The 22,506-nt window shown below is 43.6% G+C and overlaps 1 protein-coding gene across 5 annotated transcripts; it reads left to right on the forward strand.

The window, feature by feature from the left end:
• The first annotated feature begins 1,664 nt into the window (after positions 1–1,664).
• osgepl1 (O-sialoglycoprotein endopeptidase-like 1) lies at positions 1,665–13,672 on the forward strand. Of its 5 annotated transcripts, none has more exons than XM_038789169.1 (7): positions 1,665–1,683; positions 3,660–4,042; positions 6,062–6,266; positions 6,399–6,547; positions 7,871–8,001; positions 13,019–13,090; positions 13,320–13,672. In XM_038789169.1, the coding sequence occupies exons 2-7, from the start codon at positions 3,875–3,877 to the stop codon at positions 13,396–13,398; spliced, it is 804 nt and encodes a 267-aa protein (XP_038645097.1). In that variant the 5' UTR covers positions 1,665–1,683; positions 3,660–3,874; the 3' UTR covers positions 13,399–13,672. The 5 variants fall into 5 exon arrangements, with proteins under 5 accessions (XP_038645097.1, XP_038645093.1, XP_038645094.1 ...); XM_038789165.1 differs by lacking the exon at positions 1,665–1,683 and adding an exon at positions 1,915–2,174 and having other exon boundaries at positions 3,655–4,042; XM_038789166.1 differs by lacking the exon at positions 1,665–1,683 and adding an exon at positions 1,915–2,161.
• The last annotated feature ends 8,834 nt before the right edge of the window (positions 13,673–22,506 follow it).

Raw genomic sequence — 22,506 nt, forward strand, 5'->3', positions numbered from 1 at the left:
CTTACACTTCAATAGGCTATGTTCATTAGTCAATACTACTGTGGCCTATGCAGCTTCAGAAGAGGAAACAATCCACTGTCCAGTGTTCACACCAGCAAGCAACTGAGACAACTGTTGAAACTTAGAACTTTGGTCCGACGATAGTAAGACTTTAAGAATGGTCCCACGACCAAAGTTAACATGTCCAGTTTCAACCAGTGTAGTGTTACAAGTCGCAACCCTTTGAGTTTACCGATCATGGCTTATCACTTCAATATCTTTGACCTCATGATTCACGGTCAAAGGTACCGCTTCCTCCTTTTCGGTGACCTCACGACCCTATGTACTGCTTGATATCCTTTCAAGTTGCCGACCATCTCAAATCACAAACTGTAACTTTATCTTTAAATTCAAACACTCTTGCTGAAAACGTGGATTTCCAACCCGGGTGAACTAGCCCCCCCCCCCCCCCTCCACTTCTTTTCACATCCGTTTAACACTGCTTCGTTCCTTCATACACTGAGTGATTATTTGTTTGTTTCTTTATTGCATTTTTATTTGGTATTGCTCTTTTAAAAAACAATTATATTTTATTAAGTTAGAATACAAATCTCAGGAAAGAAGTTGGAAATTTATTTATCTAATTAATTATAATTTTTAAGGGCCCTTCAGAGATTCACGGGCCCCTTCTTGGCTCTCCGGGCCCCGGACCGATGTACCGGCTGAACCAAGACTACTGCTTGATATCCTTTGAAGTTGCCGACCATCTCAAATCACGAATTGTAACTTTATCTTTAAATTCACACACTCTCGCTGAAAACATGGAATTTCCTTAATTATGCCTGACCCGGGCCGCCCTATTCCACATCCTTCCACTACCTCCCCTGCTTTGTTCCTTTTCATGCACTGCTTATTTGTGTCCTGCTCTCTTTTTTTTCTTATTCCTTTTTATTACTAAAACAGTTGTCTGTGTTTGTTTCTTTATTGCATTTTTATTTGATATAGAGGGCCCACTTCATCAGGGGCCCACTTGCCATCGGGCAAGGTGACACCCTGGCCGTCCGCCATTAACCACACTGGTGAGTCAGGAATTTACAAGTCAGTAGATCTGATGTATACATTGTATAAAGGCACATTATGCATGAATGAATTGTTTCTATATTTGTTTTTGCTGTATTGTAATTATTGCTGAATGAATATAAGCTAAATCTGAACGGTTTGGATATAATACTGGATGGAATAAGAGGATCGTAAACAGAATTATCCATTTGAGCAAATTATCCATTTGTGAATGAAATGTTATTTTTTGTTCATAAAAGTTGGCAATTTGATGAACCGGGCAAGTTTTCAAATGATAATTTCATGAAATGGGTGGTCAAAATGCCTGTTTCATGAACTGTACAGGTAGGCTTTCAATTCCAAGAAATGGACAATTTCAGAAATTGGCTAAATCAAACCGGAATGAAAAAGTTTTTAGTTTTGACATCTATGTGCCGTGTAGTCTCTGTTCTGCAGAGGAAACTCCCAGGGCCCTCAGCCCTCGAGATAAAAAGAAAGGTGCCCACTGGGAAAACAGTCAAACTAAGGGACAATCCTTTAAAAAGCAGAACATTTGGTCACCCAACTGATTCCCTCTCCACAGATGCTGCCAGAACCCGTTGTGTATATATCCAGCTTTTTCTGTTTTGATTTCAGATTTTGAGCGTAAGTATTCTACTCTTCGATTGACTATTAACATCCTATTTGATGCAGCATAATGATCAAGTTCTATTTTCGAGCATCCGCTACTGGGAGACGCCTGGACACCCGTTTGAGCAAAATGTGACGGCTCGAAATTGTGAAGAACAAGTTAATTGCGAGGCGGAACGTTTCAAAAGCCGGAATTGTTGTTGCGCTCTTCGTGGAACGGGGGAAAGAATTATTTGTGACCACAGATTCGGAAGATTGTCCCCGGCGCTCGGACCTCGGGGGCAACAGAACGCAGCGGCGGCCTGCGTTACCATGGCGACGCATTGTCTCGGTTCGCGCGCCCTGAGCCGTGTCCCCGGTGCCAGGTTCCTGAGTCAGGCTCGGTGCAAAGCCAGACTGGTACTGGGCATAGAGACCAGCTGCGATGACACTGGAGCAGCTGTGGTGGACGAAACAGGAAAAATCTTAGGGGAAGCCCTACATTCTCAGAAAGGTATCCACCTCGAGTAGGTATTCCTAATGAAAATTACCCTCGCCAGATGTGCTTGGGGAAAAAAACCCACTGCTTTAAGTGAACTTTAATACATTAACCCCTTCAAATATTTTTCACACCTAAATAGTTGATACCATATTTACCCCAAGTGTGGTCGCTGACAAAATCTCACAATGCCATGTTTTTAGGCACGTTAATAAAGGCCAGGGGACTTCGACGAGTAAACCAAAAGAAGACAGATTTATGAGAACAACTATTTACATGGGGCCTGGTTATACCTCATCGGATCCTCTCACAGTGTCCTTTTATCAGGCCTGTCCTTAGCCGGGGAGCTCATAGTTCTCAGGCCACACTGGGAAAACAATCGACCTTGCCCCATGTGTCCTGTGCAGGTTGTTACAGGCACCATTATTATGTTCCATTTGACACACAAGCAAACTGATTTTAAATTGTTTAAAAACAAGTGGAAAATGTATAAATAATATTCGATTTTAAAATGTGGGGCAGCACGGTAGCACAGTTGTTAGCACAGTTACTTCACAGCTCAAGGGTCCCAGGTTCGCACGTTCTCCTTGTGTGTGCGTGGGTTTCCTCCGGGTGCTGCGGTTTCCTCCCACAGTCCAAAGATGTGCAGGTTAGGTGGATTGGCCATAATAAATTGCCCTTCGTGTCCAAAAATATTGGGTGGGGTTACTGGGATACGGGGATAGGGTGGAGGCATGGGCTTAAGTAGGGTGCTCTTTCCAAGGACCGGTGCAGACAAGAAGGGCCGAATGGCCTCCTGCACTGTAAATTCTACGATTTTACGAAACAAATAACAGGAATTATAACCATTCCTACTCCTGTGAATTGTCACCTCATAGTTGGTCAAAACATTTATCCCAAGGATAAAGGAAAGGAATAATTTTCTGACTGTTTTAAGGATAACTTTGATAATGTACACATATAAATGTTCCTTAGAATAAGTCTTTGTGGGTAAAGTTTAAAAAAATGTGATGTGGAGATGCCGGTGTTGGACTGGGGTGGGCACAGTAAGAAGTCTTACAACACCAGTGTTGTAAGACTTCTTACTTAAAAAAAATCTATTCTAGTTTTGTTCCTGTGCACAGAAAAGATGAAAATGATAACTTGTGATAATCAAAAGGCATTTACTTTAGCTGGGAGAATCTGAGTCACAGATTCCCTTCTGATTGTTCCATGGCATGCACTGAGGAATTCTAAATAGAGAGCAGATTTTTCATTGCTATGATGCAGATTATTCATCCTTTTTTGAACCACCAAAACTGCAGCAGATGTCTCAAATTTACAACATATTTGAAGTAAAGTGCTTAACCACTATACTTAACATTATAAATGTTAATTAAATAAGTTATTAAATTTGAATGTCCTAGATACTTTGTTGTGGAAGGTGAATATTGTTTTAGAATAATTTATTAATTCATAATTCAGAAATAATTTACAGATTCTATTAGCTGTACTTTGTTTTGCTTCAGGACAGGTGGGATAATTCCAAAAGTGGCTCAAAGGCTACACAAAGAACACATTGAAATAGTGGTACAAGAAGCTGTGGATAACAGTGGAATCTCTCCTTGTGAACTAACAGCAATAGCAACTACCATAAAACCAGGACTTGCATTAAGCTTACAAGTTGGTCTGGAGTACAGTTTAAAACTAATAGACCAATATAAGAAACCCTTTATTCCTATTCATCACATGGAAGCTCATGCACTGACTGTTAGAATGCTGGACATGGTGGAATTTCCCTTTCTAGTCCTCTTGATTTCTGGTGGCCATAGTTTACTGGCCATTGCCCGTGGCGTCTCTGACTTCCTTCTTCTTGGACAGACGTTGGACGAAGCCCCTGGAGACACATTAGACAAGGTATGTACGGAGGGGAATTTTAAAATCAGCAGTGGACAACATCAAGATTCTGCTGCACTAACTCCAGTGACATTTAATTAAACTTTCATTTATCCCTGACCAATTGCACAAACTATGCCTGAGGAGCTAAGTATCAGGGACAAAACATTATAGTGTACATTTTAAACTTCAGCTCAAAGCAAACAATCGATTAATGTGCTTTTGTTGTCGATTCAGAGTCATTTTTGTACTAAAATAATGTAAATTATTCATTCATTTGAATTTCATAAAGAAAATAACAGTGAAATAGGAATGTCCTGCCAAAGCTTAAGTTGTCAGATAATTTGAATTAAGCAATATAAAAAGTCATATTTACAGTGTTGTACTACATTAAGTAAAACCTGGCTAAGTAGAACTGTTCAATGATTCGGTAATGTGTGCTGTGATCATGTTATGTCATTTCTGGTGTATTCTACAATCTAGATGGAAATGTAGATAATTCGTTTTTTATAAAACATTTTATTGAGGATTTGTGATTTTGTAACAATAACAGAAGAAACAGTGTACATACAGATATAAACATAGTGCAAAGGCCGTCTTCCTCCCTTACAGGTCCCACCTTTCTTACATACTAATCTAAGCTTAAACCCCCCCCCCTCTCTGCTGACGGTTAATTTTCTCTAAAGATGCAACCTCCGGACGAACCCTGACATTGACCCTCTCATGGCGAAGTTGATTTTCTCCAGACAGAGAAAGCTAGCAATGTCAGTGAGCCAGGTCTCCGACTTCGGGGGCTTTGAGTCCCTCCAAGCTAACCGTATCCAGGGAAGCAAAGGCCAGAACGTCTGATTCTTTCGCCTCCTGGACTCCCGGATCCTCTGACCACTCCTAAAATCGCCACCTCTGGACTTGGGTGCCAACCTTGTTTTTAACACCGTGGACATGGCATCCGCAAACCCTTGCCAGAATCCCCTAAGCTTTGGGCATGCCCAGAACCTAAATGTAGATAATTCTATGAACATGTAAATATGTAAAACAGAATTTTATGCTCCTCCCAAGGTGCATTCTGAGGAGGGGGGAGCATAAAATAGAATGGGAAGGATTCACCCTGAAACCTGCCCGCCTAAAACAGACACAATTTTGCGCTTGGGCAGGCAGGGCCTTGGACAGGAACCCACCCAGTCACCTATTAAGGACCTTTGGGCCACTTAAGGGTCTCATCCTGCCAAGCCTAAATTTTTAGGCAGGCTGGTGCGGGAAGGGTGTAAAAGTGACATTTGCAATTTCCCGCATCTTGTGCGAGGTGGTTGGGGCGGGTGGCACCTAACTCTGAAGACCCCTCCGAATTGAGCAACTACATTCCCCAGGACGTTTGGCTTTGGGACCCTTGTCTCCCCTGGCCTAACTCCTGATGCCACATTGGCCCCTGTCCTCATGCCACCGAAACTTACCTTTTCAAAGGTCCTGGGACTTGCTCCCAGACAGAGCACTGCAATACCACTTCTGGCCACTGCAGCGCTGTGCCTGGCCAAGTTGGGACTTCCTTCCAAAGGCGGATGGAAATCCTGACCACTACCAATTAACACTCAAATGAGCACTAAATGGCAGTGGGACATGAAAGTTGGTGACTGTACATTAGGCGCTGACTCGGGATGGCGAGCGCTGATCACTTGCCATCCTTAATATTCTATCCCTTGTTATTGCAGAATCATCTGTTCAACCATTATATGTATTAACACCATGACCAGGCTCTAGATATCCTTGAAACAACGCAAACCCAAACCCAAAACTGAGCAGTGTTAAAATGATTTTAAATGTGAGAAATGGTGATATAATGTTGTACCTTACTGTGAGAATAGCCTGGCGTGGCTACATTAAGTGAATGTATGAACAGCTGGGACAGTTTTTAGGACTCCCAATCTTATGGTCATTTATGACTGCATGATGAATCATGTGCATGAGGCTCTTCAGGTTTAGAAAATAGTTTAAGGTTTATTTTTTATGTTAGCTGTTTTAAACCATAGACACATTTCTTCACAGGTTGCAAGAAGATTGTCACTCAAAAATCACCCAGCATGCTGTACAATGAGTGGAGGTGAAGCCATTGAATGTTTGGCTAAAATGGGAAACCGATTACACGTCAGCTTAACGCAGCCCATCAGCCGGCACTTGGATTGTGATTTTTCCTTTTCCGGTCTCCGCAATCAGGTCAATCAAATAATTATCAAAAAGGAAAGGGAAGAAGGTTTGCCAGTGTTTTATATTTATACTTAATGTGACAGATGGTACTGACTCACTCATTATTCTGTGCTGTATTTCTCTATATCTATATTATCCTGTTGTACACTCTGTAAAGTGAGGTATTTTTCTGAACCAGGTATCCAGGAGGGACAGATATTGTCCTGTGTATGTGACATTGCTGCTGCTGTACAGCATACAGTAGCTGCTCACCTGGCAAAGCGAACACATCGAGCCATTCTCTTTTGCAAGAAGGAAGGTTTGTTGCCTCATCCAAATCCAGCCCTGGTCAGTACTTCACGATGTACCTGTATCTTACTTGGTAATAATATGTATTGGGTATGTTGCCAAGGAGTGGTAGGATATGAACAGGTGCTCTCCATTGCTGAGTTGTCAGTCTTAGCTGTGGCACCATTAAGAACTGTTTGGTGAACTCCAAGCATTTCTGTACAGGGAGGGGTATTCAGAGGTGTGTGAGAGAGAGTCACCTGGCCTGCACTTGTGCAGTTAGAACATAGAACAGTACAGCACAGAACAGGCCCTTCGGCCCTCAATGTTGTGCCGAGCAATGATCACCCTACTCAATCCCACATATCCACCCTATACCCATAACCCAACCCCCCCCCTAACCTTACTTTTTAGGACACTACGGGCAATTTAGCATGGCCAATCCACCTAACCCGCACATCTTTGGACTGTGGGAGGAAACCGGAGCACCCGGAGGAAACCCACGCACACACGGGGAGGACGTGCAGACTCCGCACAGACAGTGACCCAGCCGGGAATCGAACCTGGGACTCTGTAGCTGTGAAGCATTTATGCTAACCACCATGCTACCGTGTTAGTAACCAGTTTCACTCTGACATTAACAAGGCCTGAGTTCACCCCATCTGCTTTCGCAGATGGTGATTAGTAGCATTTGTAAACCTTATGAGAGGGAAAAATAACTTGGAGAGTAAGAGAGAATCTTGTTTTCACTAAAACAATGCTGGTATAATAGGTTTTTAGTGAGACCGACAGTTAAAAAACTTTGAGCTATTCTATACAGAGAGCCAAAATAGTTTCAAATGGTGTCAGGGGACAGATTTTAAAGTGGTTTGACTTGTGCTGATTTTGTACACTTTGTATTCATCAATTTAAGATTAGCATTTTGAAGAGGCGCTGAGGCAGATTACTTGTAAACATGCTTGGCTAGAGAATTAAAGGGATATTTTAAAAGCGGCATTGTTTGTATTTGTTTTCAAGTGGGATTTTACTGCTTGGACCAGGAGTGATAGCCGATAATTGATTGCCTTCTTGCTCCGCAAGTGGAATACAAATTGTGACGGTGGCCATCCAAGCGAAACCATCACCCATATATTGAACTCCTGCTCTGAGAGATCCATTCCTGGTGGCATCACAATCATTCACATTGAATAGCTAACCTCAACATCAACCTAAATGTGCTTTCCTGGTCATATGAATATATTAAGTTGTGCTCTTTACATAGAACCATAGTTAGCACAACATGAAATCAACTTATTGTACTGTCCATGAGAATTCAATTTTTGAAAGGCATAAATTTTCATTTGTGCAACATTTATTATTGTATATTCCTTACTTTCATTTCAGGTGGTTTCAGGGGGTGTGGCCAGTAATGAATACATCCGAAAAGCTCTCCAGATAGTTACTGAAGCAAATGGATTCTCACTGCACTACCCTCCTCCGAAACTTTGCACAGATAATGGAATCATGATTGCATGGTGAGAACAATAACTAGTGTTAATCTTACTTTGAGGTATTGGATACGATAAAAAATTATTTCAACTATCTTAAAACGTAGCTGTTTTGGGGAAAATCTAAATCAAAAAGTACGAACTTTGAAGTTCCCAAGTTTCCTTCTGGGACATAAATGTTTGACGTCTGTTTTAACTGTGTATTGCACTCCAGGAAGTGATAATCTTCACCTAAATTGGACAATTCTTTTCAACTGCATCAGCATTCAGTGCATCTAATCCAAAATAATCATCATGTTTTTCTCCTTTTTTGCATTCCTCTATTGCGTTTCCTCCACACTCTCCAATTTGCTTTTATATGTTTATAAAATTCGTAGCATTCTTAACGTACAGGAAGATGCCACGAATTTCTTTCAAAGGGGAAACCATGCACTGGCAGGGAGGAATGGAGGCATTTAGTCTGAGGAGACGTCTGAACAAAGGGAAAGCATTCCAGAAGATAGGAGCATTGTAGCTAAATAAGCAGCTACTAATAAAAGAGTGGAGGGAGTGGGAGATTAGGAGTCACCCAATGTCTAAAGAGTGTAGGCTGTAGATATGATAGATAAGTCTAGAAAAACATCATTACAGAAATGTGGAGTGAGACCATAGAGGAATTGAAGAACAAAGATCAGAACTTTAGGTAACTTTGGTAGTTTTGGGATGAGGTAAAGGTGTAGGGCAGGGTGAGGTGGCCCACAGAATATGATGTTTATAAACCTGTGAAGAGTTGGTGCAACAGTCCAACTGGGAGATCATTAAAGAAATTGGGGCTTTTGAGGTGATGATGAGGGACGAGGTCAGGTCAAGAGTTTTGTCAGTGTTGGGGAAAGAGAAGTGAGGGTGGGCAGTGCTGTGGGAGTGGAAGAAAGTGTCTTGCAGACTTAGGAAATAAACTGAGCAGTACAAAAGGAACCCACAGTGTCTGACTCATCCTGAGATGACTGAGTTTAATTTGATGGCGTCAAGGACAGAGGTGCAGAAATAGCTTCCACTTTCCTTGCTGTTCGTTGACTTGTGATACTGTAGCAGTTTACAAGCTTAGCTAACATTTGTGATTATTTTACAATTAAATATAATAATCAATATTTGGATACCCCTGAATAGGACAGCTATTTACAGTTTTCACAGACTTTATATCTTGGACAGTTTTCTGCACTGAAGGTGTTCTATAAATGTGAGTTGTTATCTTCTTCCGGTCCTTCAATCCTTCTGTTGAATAATTTAGAGCTTTATCCGCTTGTTTCTGTCCTTTTTGCCCAGATGAATCTCAAGGTCCAAGATCATTATTTCAGCCCGTAAACATATATTGTACTCAACATATGTGTAGCCAGAAAAACTAATGTATCAATGTATCTAATTCCCTTTAGGGAAGGAAATCTGTCTTCCTTACCTGGTCTGGCCTGCATGTAACGCCAGACCCACAGCAATGTGGTTAACTCTTAAATGCCTCCTCAAGGGCAATTATGGATGGGCAATAAATAAGAACATAAGAACTAGGAGCAGAAGTAGACCGTCCGGCCCTTCGAGCCTGCTCCGCCATTCTATAAGATCATGGCTGATCTTTTCGTGGTCTCAGAATCACTTACCCGCATTCTCGCCATATCCCGTAATTCCTTTATTTTTCAAAAAAACATCTACCCTATCTTTAAATATATTCAATGAAGTAGCGTCTACTACTCCTTTCGGTAGGGAATTCCATACTTTAACCACCCTCTGAGTGAAGAAGTTCCTCCTTGATTCAGTCCTAAATCTGCTCCCCCTAATCTTGAGGCTCTGCCCTCTTGTCCTACTTTCACCTACCAGTGGAAACATCCTTTCTACTTTTATCTTATCCATTCCCTTCAAAATTTTATATGTTTCTATTAGATCCCCCCTCAACCTTCTGAATTCCAGTGAATATAATCCCAATCTACTCAACCTCTCATACGATAACCCCCTCAACTCTGGAATCAGCTTAGAGAACCTCCTGTGCACCCCCTCTAGTGCTAGCACATCCTTTCTCAAGTGTGGAGACCAAAACTGCACACAGTACTCCAGGTGTGGCCTCACCAGCACATTGTACAACTGCAACATTACCTCTCTACTTTTAAACTCAATCCCCTTCGCAATGAAGGACAAAATTCCATTTGACTTCCTAATTACTTGTTGCACCTGCAGACCAACCTTCTGTGACTCATGTACAAGTACACCCAGGTCCCTCTGCATAGCAGCGTGCTGCAGCTTTTTACCATTTAAGTAATAATCCGTTCTATTGTTACTCCTACCAAAATGCATGACTTCACACTTATTGACATCATACTCCATCTGCCAGACCTTTGCCCACTCACTCAATGTGTCAATGTTCCTCTGTAAGGCTTTACAGTCTTCAGTACACTTTGCTCTGCCACACACCTTCGTGTCATCTGCAAACTTACACGTGGTTCCCAACTCCAAATCGTCTATATAAATTGTAAATAATTGTGGTCCCAACACCGATCCCTGAGGCACACCACTCGTCACTGATTGCCAGCCAGAATAGCACTCATTTATTTCCACTCTTTGTTTCCTGTTATAAATGCTGGCCCAGACAGCGACTCCAACGTGCCAGAAACGAATATTAAAAAAACAGCTGCATTCAATTGAAAAGACGGTGGCTATGTACCTTATCTATGCCCCTCATTATTTTATAGACCTCTATAAAATCACTCCTAAGCTTTCTACGCTGCAGGGGAAAAAGTCTCAGTCGGTCCAACATCTCCTTATAACTCAAACCATCAAGTCCCGGTAGCATCCTAGTAAATCTTTAAGAGTCATAAAGGTTTACAGCATGAAAACAGGCCCTTTGGCCCAACTTGTCCATGCCGCCCAGCTTTTACCACTAATCTTGTCCCAATTTCCCGCATTTGGCCCATATTCCTCTATACCCAGCTTTCCCATATAACTGTCTAAATGCTTTTTAAAAAACAAAATTGTACCCTCCTCTATTCCTGCCTCTGGCAGCTTGTTCACACACTCACCACCCTCTGTGTGAAAAAAATTGCACCTCTGGACTCTTTTGTATCTCTCCCCTCTTACCTTAAACATATGCCCTCTAGTTTTAGACTCCGCTTCCTTTTTAGAAAATATGTTGACTATCTACCTTATCAACTCCCCTCATTATTTTATAGACCTCTATACGATCATCCCTAAGCCACCTATGCTCCAGGAAAAAAAGCTCCAGTCCATCTAGCCTCTCCTTTTAACTCAAACCATCAAGTCCCGTTGGGATCCCAGTAAATCTTTTCTGCACTCTTTCTAGTTTAATAATATCCTTTCTGTAATAGGTTGACCAGAACTGTACACAGTATTCCAAGTGTGGCCATACTAATGTCTTGTACAACTTCAACAAGATGTCCCAACTCCTCTATTCAATGTTCTGACCAATGACACCAAGCATGTCGAATGCCTTCTTCACCATTCTGTCAACCTGTGACTCCATTTTCAAGGAGCTATGAATCTGTACTCCTCGATCTCTTCGTTCTATAACTCTCCCCAACTCCTTAACATTAACTGAGTAGGTCCTACCCGATTCCATCTACCAAAATGCATCACCTCACATTTATCTAAATTAAACTTCATCGGCCTACTGGCCCAATTGATTAAGATGCTGTTGCAATCCCAGGAATTTGAATCCCTCCCTCTTGCACCATCTCTCAAGCCACATATTCATCTTATCTATCCTGACATTCCTACTCTGACAAGCACTCTTTCTAGTTTAATAATATCCTTTCTATATTAAGGTGACCAGAACTGTACACAGTATTCCAAGTGTGGCCGTACTAATGCCTTGTACAACTTCAACAAGACGTCCCAACTCCTGTATTCAATGTTCTGACCAATGAAACTAAGCATTCCGAATGCCTTCTTCATCACCCTGACCACCTGTGATTCGACTTCCATGGAGCTATGAACCTGTATTCCTAGATCTCTTTGTTCTTTAACTCTCCCCAACACCCTACCATTAACTGAGTAGGTCCTGGCCTGATTCGATCTACCAAAACGCAGCACCTCACATCTGTCTAAATTAAACTCCATCTGCCATTCATCGGCCCACTGGTCTAATTGATCAAGATCCTGTTGCAATCTTAGATAACCTTCTTCACTGTCCACTATGCCAGTAATCGTGGTGTCACCTGCAAACCGACAAGCAAGGCCTCCTAAACGCTCTTCCAAATCATTAATATAAATAACAAATAACAGTGAACCCAGCACTGATCCCTGAGGCACACTGCTGGTCACACTATAGCCCAACACCACAAAATTTAACTGCATTTTAAATGAATGAAGGTATAAACCCTGGAATCATGTCCTTTAGAGTACATTCTCAAACTTGATCGACCTCTGTGTGAAGAATAGCTTCCTGACATCAGTATTACATCTGATGCTAACTTGTGGCCTCTTATTTTACTGTTGTGTTTTGATGTGAATTAGTGCCCCAGATTTACATTTTCAGTGCCTCTTACTATCTTGTGCACCTCTCCAATGTCACCTATTAGTCAACTCCTATCATGATTAGAAAAATCAAAGTGTCTCCAATCTATTCTCACAACTGAGCCACCTGAATCCAGACGCTCGCCTCACGGTTCTTCCCAGCAATGACTGTCTTCCTTATATCTTGGAACCTAAAGCTGAATACAATTTAAGATGTGATTTGACCTGATTGCGCGAGTTCCTCTGACTTGTACTTTAGTTCTTTGGCTATGTAGGTAAGTATTCTCATCATCCTTTTTACTGAATCTATTCAACTTAATTCATTTTATCCAATGGGAGACCGAAAACAACAAAAGTAATCAATAAAAGTATTGTAAACTTTCTATTACATATATTTAATTGCATTTTTATAATTTAATCAGCACTTTTACGTTACAATTAATTTCACTTTAATATCGAGCAAATTCTGAAAACAGATTCTTTGTCTTACATCAGGTCATATAAAATAGTTAATGTGGTGCACGCACAGTGAGACCATTGTTCTGTGTTTTAGGAATGGTATTGAGAAACTTCGAGCAGGAATTGATGTTGTGCATAAACCAGAAGGAATTCGCTATGAGCCAAAGTAGGTAACAAGTTTTTCGTTTGTTGTTTAAAAAAAATCGTTAATTAACTGAGTTTTAAATATGCATAGATTTTTCACTTGAAGCTGACACTTTTTAAGGATTGGGTTCAAAGTTCGTGCAAATATGTGGCTGCCTAATGTGACCATGATAAAACAAACAAAATGGAGAAGTAAATGCAATAACTTGTTCTGGTTAGCTTAATTTTCTGTCACTTGTTTTGTTTTGCAGAGCTCCTCTGGGAATTAATTTTTCAGAACAAGTAAAGAAAGCAGCCCTCAAAGTTCCTTATCTTAAACTAAATATATGATAAATATGGCTACTCTGGGATGTTATTTTAAGAAACAAAGCATTGATCAGAATATATGAGTATTGCAAATCGTTAAATTAACAAATTGTGCATATTTGATTAATCAAAAATTAAATGCGGATCTTCAAAAAGGCGTGAAAACACTCGTATACAAAAAGTAATGTACAGATAAGCAGTACTTAATCTATCCAATGAAAACTCCTGTGGCATTGCTCATTATAATTGTAACATTTTGCTGAAAATTAAACTTGTACACCAACATTTTTACAAAGAAGGAAGTCTCCCTTTTTAAGTGAGATATTCAAAGGTTACACTTAAATGGAAAAAGGAAATACAGGCAACAGATTCTGTTCAAATAATTTATAGAACTGTGTAGGGTATAGAATGTTGACAATGGAGGAAATGGAGAACTCAAAAGGAGATTCCCACTGGACTGGCTGCTAAACTTGTTGTGCAGGTTCAATGAGCCAAATGGCTTACTCTTGCTCATATATGCTGTACTTTTTCACAGGGAAGGAAGTGGGGGAGCTCATTACTGAATTGTTTTTGTACTACCATCAGCAGCCAAATGCGGAGCATAATTTTTGTTGTTATTTGTTCATGGGATGTGGGTGTTGCTGGCTGGGCCAGAATTTATTGCCCATCCCTGAGGGTATTTAAGAGTCAACCACATTGCTGCGGATCTGGAGTTACATGTAGGCCAGACCAGGTAAGAACGCCAGATTTCCTTCCCTAAAGCACATTAGCGAACCAGATGGGTTTTTATTACAATTGACAATGGTTTCATGGACTCTTAATTCCAGATTTTTATTGAATTCTCATTTCACCATCTGTCGTGGTGGGATTCGACCCCAGGTCCCCCAGAGCATGACTCTGGGTCTCTGGATTACTAGTCCAGCGAAAGTACCAGCCCCTCCCATTAAGGTGAAGGCTTGGCAGTCGGCCTCGAAGTCTAGCCTGTTAGCTGACAAGTGGTGAAAAAAAACCAAGGAAAACAAGAAACAAATTCTACCACACCATCACCTTGTGAAGCTTTGTGAAGAGCTCTGCATAACCATCCCCAAATAGCAGATCTTTGGATTAAATCAGTCAACTAAATTTAGTATATCCTTGTTTCATTTATCTGCTATTTTGGAATTTCTTCCATTACCCTGCTGAAAATGAGGACCAGCAACAAACAATCCCTGTGATGTGATTCCTACGAAGCAAGCTAACTTTGCTCAAAGAAAGCTATGCTGAATAATACTAGAGCCTAATGTAGTTCTAATTCCTTGAGACCAGAAAATGATAAACTTGATTCTCAAGCTGTGCTGAGTTATTGGAATTTAGCCAGCACAGCCTTGTACCACCCAATCTGCTGGCCTGGCTGAGAGCAAAGGGGACACATTGTCAGTCCTGATTACCGTTCAGTGCTGGAATAAGGGCACATTGCTTGAGAACAGGTTTGACCTTCACTGTGATTGGCGACTTGGGTGAGACATTCAGTCCTGTGCCCAGCAAGGGTTAGTCCTCCACGAAGAAAGTTGGAAAAAAGTCAAAGAAAGTAAGGAGCTAACAATTATTTGTATTGTTTCAAATGTTACCCAAAAAGTGACATAAAGGTATTTTGGCTTCAAAAACATAATGTCAGTTCCAATGCAAACCTAATTTAGTGAAAAAATGTTCCCTTAATGAGCTTCCATTTGACAGCTGCCTCCGCACATTTATTGAAGTCAGTGGGGATCTGGGGAAATATTCTCCACTGGTTGGAGTCATACATAGGAAGGTGGTTGTGTTGTTGGAGACCAGGCATCTGAGGTCCAGTACATTGCTACAGGAATTCCTCAGGGTTGTATCCCAGACACAATCATCTTCAGCTGCTTCATTAATGGTCTTCCCTTTGACATAAATTCAATCAAATGGATAAAAAAAGTCCAGGTGGAAGGCAATATGCAAATGTTCTGCTGTCTGGGGTATGTTAATACTACAGACTGCTGTTAACGGGAGAATGGAGCAACGAAAAGGAGAGCCATGCATCACCCAAGTCCCTGTGCTGTACATCATGTTGTATAGTTAATTTTTGGCGAGAACCATAGGGCGCGGTGGCACGGTTAGCATTGCTGCCTCACAGCGCCAGAGTTCGATACCGACCTTGGATGACTGTCTGTGTGGAGTTTGCACAGTCTTGCACAGTCTCCCCATGTCTGTGTGGGTTTCCTCCAGTGCTCCAGTTTCCTCCCACAGTCCAAAGATGTGGCGATTAGGTGGAATTGCCATGCTAAATCGCCTCTTGGTGTTCAAAGGTTAGGTGGGGTTAGAGTTAAAGGGATAGGGTGGGGGATTGGGCCTGAGTAGGGTGCTCCTTTGAAGGGTTGGTAGGGTGCTCTTTTGAAGGATTGGTGCAGTCTTGATGGGTTAAATGGCCTCCTTCTGCACTGTAAAGATTCTATGAAAAAAACTAATTTGAATATTAAAAAATGAATGTCTATTTTGGATCATGTTTTATCTTGGCATTTTGTGTACGTACCTCCAGAAGCCAAGACACTCACTAGTTGAGGAACTGCTGAACGCGGGCGACCTAGGAAACTGTGGACCTGTACGGATGACTGCGGAAGGAGATACACCCCCCCCCTCTGCCCCCCCCCCCCCCCCCCCCCCTCCCTGCCCCCCCCCACCCCCCGACACCAGACAAGGGAAAAATGGGAGGAAGAACTAGGCATGGCGATAGGGACGGGATTCTGGATCGAAGCACTAAACGGGGCAAACCTCACCTCCACATGCGCACGGCTAAGCCTAATGCAGCTAGTGGTGCACAGAGCGCACCTAACCAAACCCTAATGAGCAGGTTTTTCCCAGAGGTAGAGGACAAATGCGAACGGTGCCAGGGAGCCCCGGCCAACCACACATGTTCTGACTTGTTGGGTTCTGGCCAACCTTTGCCAAGGTTGTGGGGGTGAGGGTGGAGTCAGGCCCAAAAGTGGTGATCTTCAACCCAGCACTCTTTATGGGGAGGGGGCCGATGACCTAGCCTTTGCCTCCCTAATCGCCCGCCGAAGAATCCTGCTTGGCTTGCAACCGTCAGCACCACCCAAGGCTGTCCGACCTGTTGGAATTCCTCCAACTGGAGAAGATAAAACTTGTCATCCGTGGGTAGGAAGAGGGCTTCCACAAGACATGGAAGCCTTTCACCAACTTGTTACAAGACCTGTTTGTAGCCAGCAACTAGTAGAGCGGAGGGGGAAGCGCAGCTGAACCATGGATCATAAAGGAAAGGGAATGGGGGAAAAGGAGGAAGGGAAGGGGAACAGGTGGAGTGTTGGAGTTGTTCCATTGGAGTAATTAAGATGTTGAAACTGCTGGTGAGCATCTAAAGCTTCCCACTAATTCTTTCGGTGGAATTCAACCAAAAGGTCTCCTAAGTATAATTTTGGCCTAATTTGACAGGGCGTGTCCCACCGGTTTTTTGGTTGAGAGCCACACTGGTATTTGACCACACTTGCAAAATGTTATGGGCCAGGGTTTAGAGAACCCCAATGTGTATCATGGAGTTCACCTGACCCACAACTTTTAATAGATTGTGGTATGGGGAGCACACAGCCCACTCTACAGGTGTGGTACAGCAGAAATGGAAAAGTATTTTTTAAAGCAAAACAATGTTTATTCTATGAACTCAAGTTAATCTTTTTAAAACATACAGTGAACATCTTAGCAACCATCAATTCAAATACAACCCCCAAAGAATACAACACTAAGTTATCCTTAATAACTTCCCAAACAACATCCAGAAGACAGAAGAAACCCCTTTTAACAGAAGCACATCAGGTTTACATTCACTACTGAAAACATTTATAATTGTAAATTCACAAAATGATCAAGAGCTAGTCTCTCCATGGCAGAGAGATCAACATTACACCTGCTCCGTCTGGCTTCAGCTCCAACACTGAAAACGAAACTAAACCACACCCTGCAGCAAACAACCTAACTTGAAAGTAAAAAGCTGACAGACAGCCCAGCTCCACCCACACTCTGACATCACTGATACACACCCATTTCTTAAAGGTACATTTCTTAAACACCCATTTCTTAAAGGTACTCTCACCTGACAAAAAGCACAGAGCAAAGAGGAGAAGAAGCAAGAGGCTGGCATGTAAAACAATCTTCGAAGAGACTGGCAACAGCCCAAATGATCACAGGGGTGATCCCATGAGGGAGGCCAATGACCAGTGTGAAAGAGACAGACAGTAACCAGACATATCACGGGCGGCACGGTAGCACAGTGGTTAGCCTTGTTACTTCACAGCGCCAGGGTCCCAGGTTCGATTCCCGCTTGGGGCACTGTCTGTAGGGAATCTGCACGTTCTCCCCGTGTCTGCGTGGGCTTTCTCCGGGGGCTGCGCTTTCCTCCCACAAGTCCCGAAAGACGTGCTTGTTAGGTGAATTGGACATTTTGAATTCTCCCTCAGTGTACCCGAACAGGCGCCGGAATGTGGCGACGAGGGGCTTTTCACAGTAACTTCATTGCAGTGTTAATATAAAGCTACTTGTGACAATAATAATGATTATTATGTTATGTTTCTGAACACCCTAGTTAAACTTATTCACATTGTTAGACATATGAATGTATAAAGTTAAAAGATTAATGTTGGTTGTAAACAAATGTTAATGTTTTATGAGGAAGGGGCATGTGGTGATATGCCTGCAAGCCATATCATAGATGCCTGGTAGTGCGACCTCCAGCCAGCAGGTGGCTGTTCAGACATACCATGTGGTCTCAAGACAGTGGTCATGTAACGAGGCATTCGAATTTCAGTGGGGGCACATCCGGCCATATCAGATGGGTGTAAGCCACGCAAGTGGACAGTTGTGCCTCGGATAGTTCCAGAGGATTACAAAGAAACTCCATGATAACTTGTTCTGTAACAGATCGTTATCTTACCACTTGTGTTTTAATAAAGATTCTGGTTTGGTCAAGTCAAGTTGGTAGATTCCTTGCTAGACATCGAACACCAAAACAACAATGTCAGGGGTCAAGGACGGGAGCGATGCCAGGTTCACACAGGGGATTACCTACCCGAGCAGCTCAAAGGAGGTCAGCCATCGTCCTGCATCCTCTTGGTGAGAATCTGCCATTTCATCCAGGCTTGATTCATTACAACTAGCTGGTGTCTCCACACCCTGGGGAAGAGGGTGTCTCTCCTCTCCTCAACGAGGTCCAACATTCTGTGGATGTCCGTATTAAGGAAGCGTGATGCAGATCTTCTTGCAGCCATCTTCACTGGAATGAGAGTCGGGCGAGTGGCGCGCTTAAAAATGGCTCCTACTTGTCAGCCGAACAATGGTATTGCCAACCCCAGCAAGTCACTTGCCTGAGAAATTGGAACTCAGGCATAATGCACCTGGGCAGCGTGCTGCCCCATTTGCATGGGTGGAATCTTGTCTCCCCAGCGCTCCTGGTGGCAGCGTGAAAATGCAACGATTCTCCACTGGCGGGAGCACTTTAGATAGAATTTACAGTGCAGAAGGAGGCCATTCGGCCCATCGAGTCTGCATTGGCCCTCGGAAAGCACACCCTGCTTAAGCCCACACCTCCATCCTATCCCCGTAACCCAGTAACCCCACCTAACCATTTTGGACATTAAGGGCAATTTAGAATGGTCAATCCAGCTAACCTGCACATCTTCGGACTGTGGGAGGAAACCAGAGCATCCTGAAGAAACCCACGCAGAGACGGGGTGAACATGCAGACTCCGCACAGATAGTGACCCAAGCCGGGAATCAAACCTGGTACCCTGGTGCTGCGAAGCAACAGTGCCAACCACTGTGCTCCCGTGCCGCCCACTTGGTCTCTTGAACGAGAGAATTGTGCCGAATTGAAGGTTGGGAACCAATATTCTATTCTTTCTCACAAGGAAGGAGGTGGAGAAACACATGGGTTGTTTTTGTGCAACCCTCAGCAGCCAATTACAGAGCATAAGGCCTGGTATATTGGACTTCAGTCCTGTCCTGTTAGTTGAGTGTGGTAACAATGAAAGCAGGGGAAAAAATACTATACAATACCACCCCCTTTGGATGCTTTCTGATAAGATATGCAAAAACACCTCCAATTAGCAGATTATTGGGATAACTCAAATCTATCAATTAAACTTAATATATCCTTAATTTATAGATCTGCTATTTTATAAGTTTGTTCCTGACTCTGCTGAAAAATGAAGACTGGAAAGGACTTTGGAGTTCAAAACAACTGATGTGATTCTTCCGAACCAAACTAACGGCTCAAAGAAGTGAACGCAACAATGCAAAGTATAGAGTAGCACTCCTTAAATCTGTACAGAGTAATAATAGAGCTTAATTTAGTCCTAATTCATACTGACCAAAAAATGATAAACTTGATTCTCAAGCTGTGCTGAGTTATTGGAATTTAGCCAGCACAGCCTTGTACCACCCAATCTGCTGGCCTGGCTGAGAGCAAAGGGGACACATTGTCAGTCCTGATTACTGTGCAGTGCTGGAATAAGCGCATGTTGCATGAGAACAGGTTTGACCTTCACTGATTGACAACTTGGGTTCAGAACTGTGCCCCAGCAAGGGTTGGTGCTACCAGGAAAAACAACTTTGTTGGGGGGGGGGGGGTCAAAAAAGCAAGGAGCTCAAAATTATTTGTATTGTTTCAAATATTATGCTTTTTACCCCAAAAAGTGACATTGCGGTATTTTGGCCTCAAAATCATAATGCCAGTTTCATTGCAAACCTAATGTACTGAACAAATGTTCTCTTAATGAGCTTCCGTTTGACAGTTGCCTACATTGATTTATTGAAGTCAATGTGAAATAGGGAGGAAACTTCACTTGTTGGAGTTAAACCTAGCATAAAGGAATGTTGTGGTTTATGGAGGCCAATCTTCTCAGGCCCAGTACATCATTGCAGGAGTTCCTCGGGGCTGTGTCCTAGGGCTAACCATTTCCAGCTGGTTCATCAATGACTTTCCTGCCAACATAAGGCAGAAGTGGGGATATTCACAGTGTGCAGTAAGAACATAAGAACTAGGTGCAGGAGTAGGCCATCTGGCCCCTCGAGCCTGCCCCACCATTCAATAAGATCATGGCTGATCTTTTTGTGGACTCAGCTCCACTTACCCATCCGCTCACCATAACCCTCAATTCCATAACTGTTCAAAAATCTATCTATCTTTCAACAAAGAACAAAGAAAAGTACAGCACAGGAACAGGCCCTTCGGCCCTCCAAGCCCGTGCCGACCATGCTGCCCGACTAAACTACAATCATCGATACTTCCTGGGTCCGTATCCTTCTATTCCCATCTTATTCATGTATTTATCAAGGTGCCCCTTAAATGTCAATATTGTCGCTGCTTCCACCACCTCCTCCGGCAGCGAGTTCCAGGCACCCACTACCTTCTGTGTAAAAAACTTGCCTCGTATATCTACTCTAAACCTTGTACTCGCACCTTAAACCTATACCCCCCAGAAATTGACCCCTCTATCCTGGGGAAAAGCCTCTGATGATCCACTCTGTCTATGCCCCTCATAATTTTGTAGACCTCTATCAGGTCGCCCCTCAACCTCCGTCGTTCCAGTGAGAACAAACCGAGTTTATTCAACCGCTCCACATAGCTAATGCCCTCCGTACCAGGCAACATCCTGGTAAATCTCTTCTGCACCCTCTCTAAATCTTCCACATCCTTCTGGTAGTGTGGCGACCAGAATTGAACACTATACTCCAAGTGTAGCCTAACTAAGGTTCTATATAGCTGCAACATGACTTGCCAATTATTATACTCAATGCCCCTTTGCCTTACAAAGATTCAATGTGATACTCTCAACTGCTTCACTGGGCAGGGATTCACAATACTTTGGGTGAAGAAGTTCCTCCTCAACTCAGTCCTAAATCTGCTCCCCCTTATTTTAAGGCCTCCGTGATTTCTTGTGTCTGATGGGTCAAGTTGCCGACGGCGTGGTTCACTTGTGCTTTTAAAAATCGTGAAACGTCGTGGCTGATGAGGGAGAGGGAGGAAGTAAGACAGAGAGGTGTGACTGTGGGCTGCCGGGCCGGACCGGGCTGTCTGGGGTGGCGGGGGCCCTGCAAGGACCAGGGAGAAAGGGGGTGATGGGAGAACAGGCCGTGGCCAGGGAGAACCCCTCCCTCCCCACGGGAATGGGGTGGTGTCCAGGCAAGGACTGTCATTGCTGCAGCCTGCAAGGCAGCTATCTCGCTGCGCACCCCACTGACTACCCACCTTGGCCCCTGAACCTGCAGGGTGACACCGGCCGTATCTTTGCCTTAAAAAGATTCAATGACTAGTCTCAACTGCTTCACTGGGCAGGGATTCAGCTCACCCTCTGCCATACCACCCTGCACCTGGCTGCCACCCACCGGCAGGGCATCAGACAGCCCACCCAAAGCAAAGCCCACATAGCCCCTAGGGGGGCATTGGGTGGGGGCTGTTGAAGAGAACAATGGTATGGGCAGCACCAGCTGACAGTACCCCTGACATCAGGGATGGACCAGAGGTCCCTAGGGCCAGTGGTACGGAGATGAGGAGTACATGCGGGGGTAGTGCCCGCAGTGCCAACCGGGGCCACCATGTAGCCCTTTGGACCTGGTTGGGCATGGGGGTGTGCACCATGCTAACATGTTGGTCATTCATCCCCTGCGGACCATGGATATTGGAATTCAACCAGCAATGGTGGCCTTCTTGCTAGTTGCCACACCCTGGGGGATGCCCTGTGGCTGTACGAGCCTGCGCTGGTTGAGAAGGAGGAGGAAGCTGCAGCAGCTGAGCATGCAGCAGCGGAGCGGGCATCAGCAGCGGGTGCCACAGAGGAACAGGAGGCAGCTACCCAAGATGGAGAGCCGTCGTTCAGCAGACTGAAGAAGAGGCACCGCAAGAGGCCTTGGGTGTGCCGGCAGTGCCTGTCATTCGAGGACCTGCCGGACCAGGCATGCTGTCGAAGACTCCGGCTGAGCAGGGAGACAGTAGGACATATCTGCCAGATCATGGCACACCTGGCACCATGGGGGTATGGGGGAGGACACCCACTCCCGGTGACCGTCAAAGTAATGGTCGCCTGAGCTTTTATGTCATGGGCTCCTTCCAGGTGCCGATTGGGACCT

This window comes from Scyliorhinus canicula, chromosome 2, assembly GCF_902713615.1.
Source record: "Scyliorhinus canicula chromosome 2, sScyCan1.1, whole genome shotgun sequence".
In the NCBI taxonomy this organism is placed as follows: domain Eukaryota; kingdom Metazoa; phylum Chordata; class Chondrichthyes; order Carcharhiniformes; family Scyliorhinidae; genus Scyliorhinus; species Scyliorhinus canicula.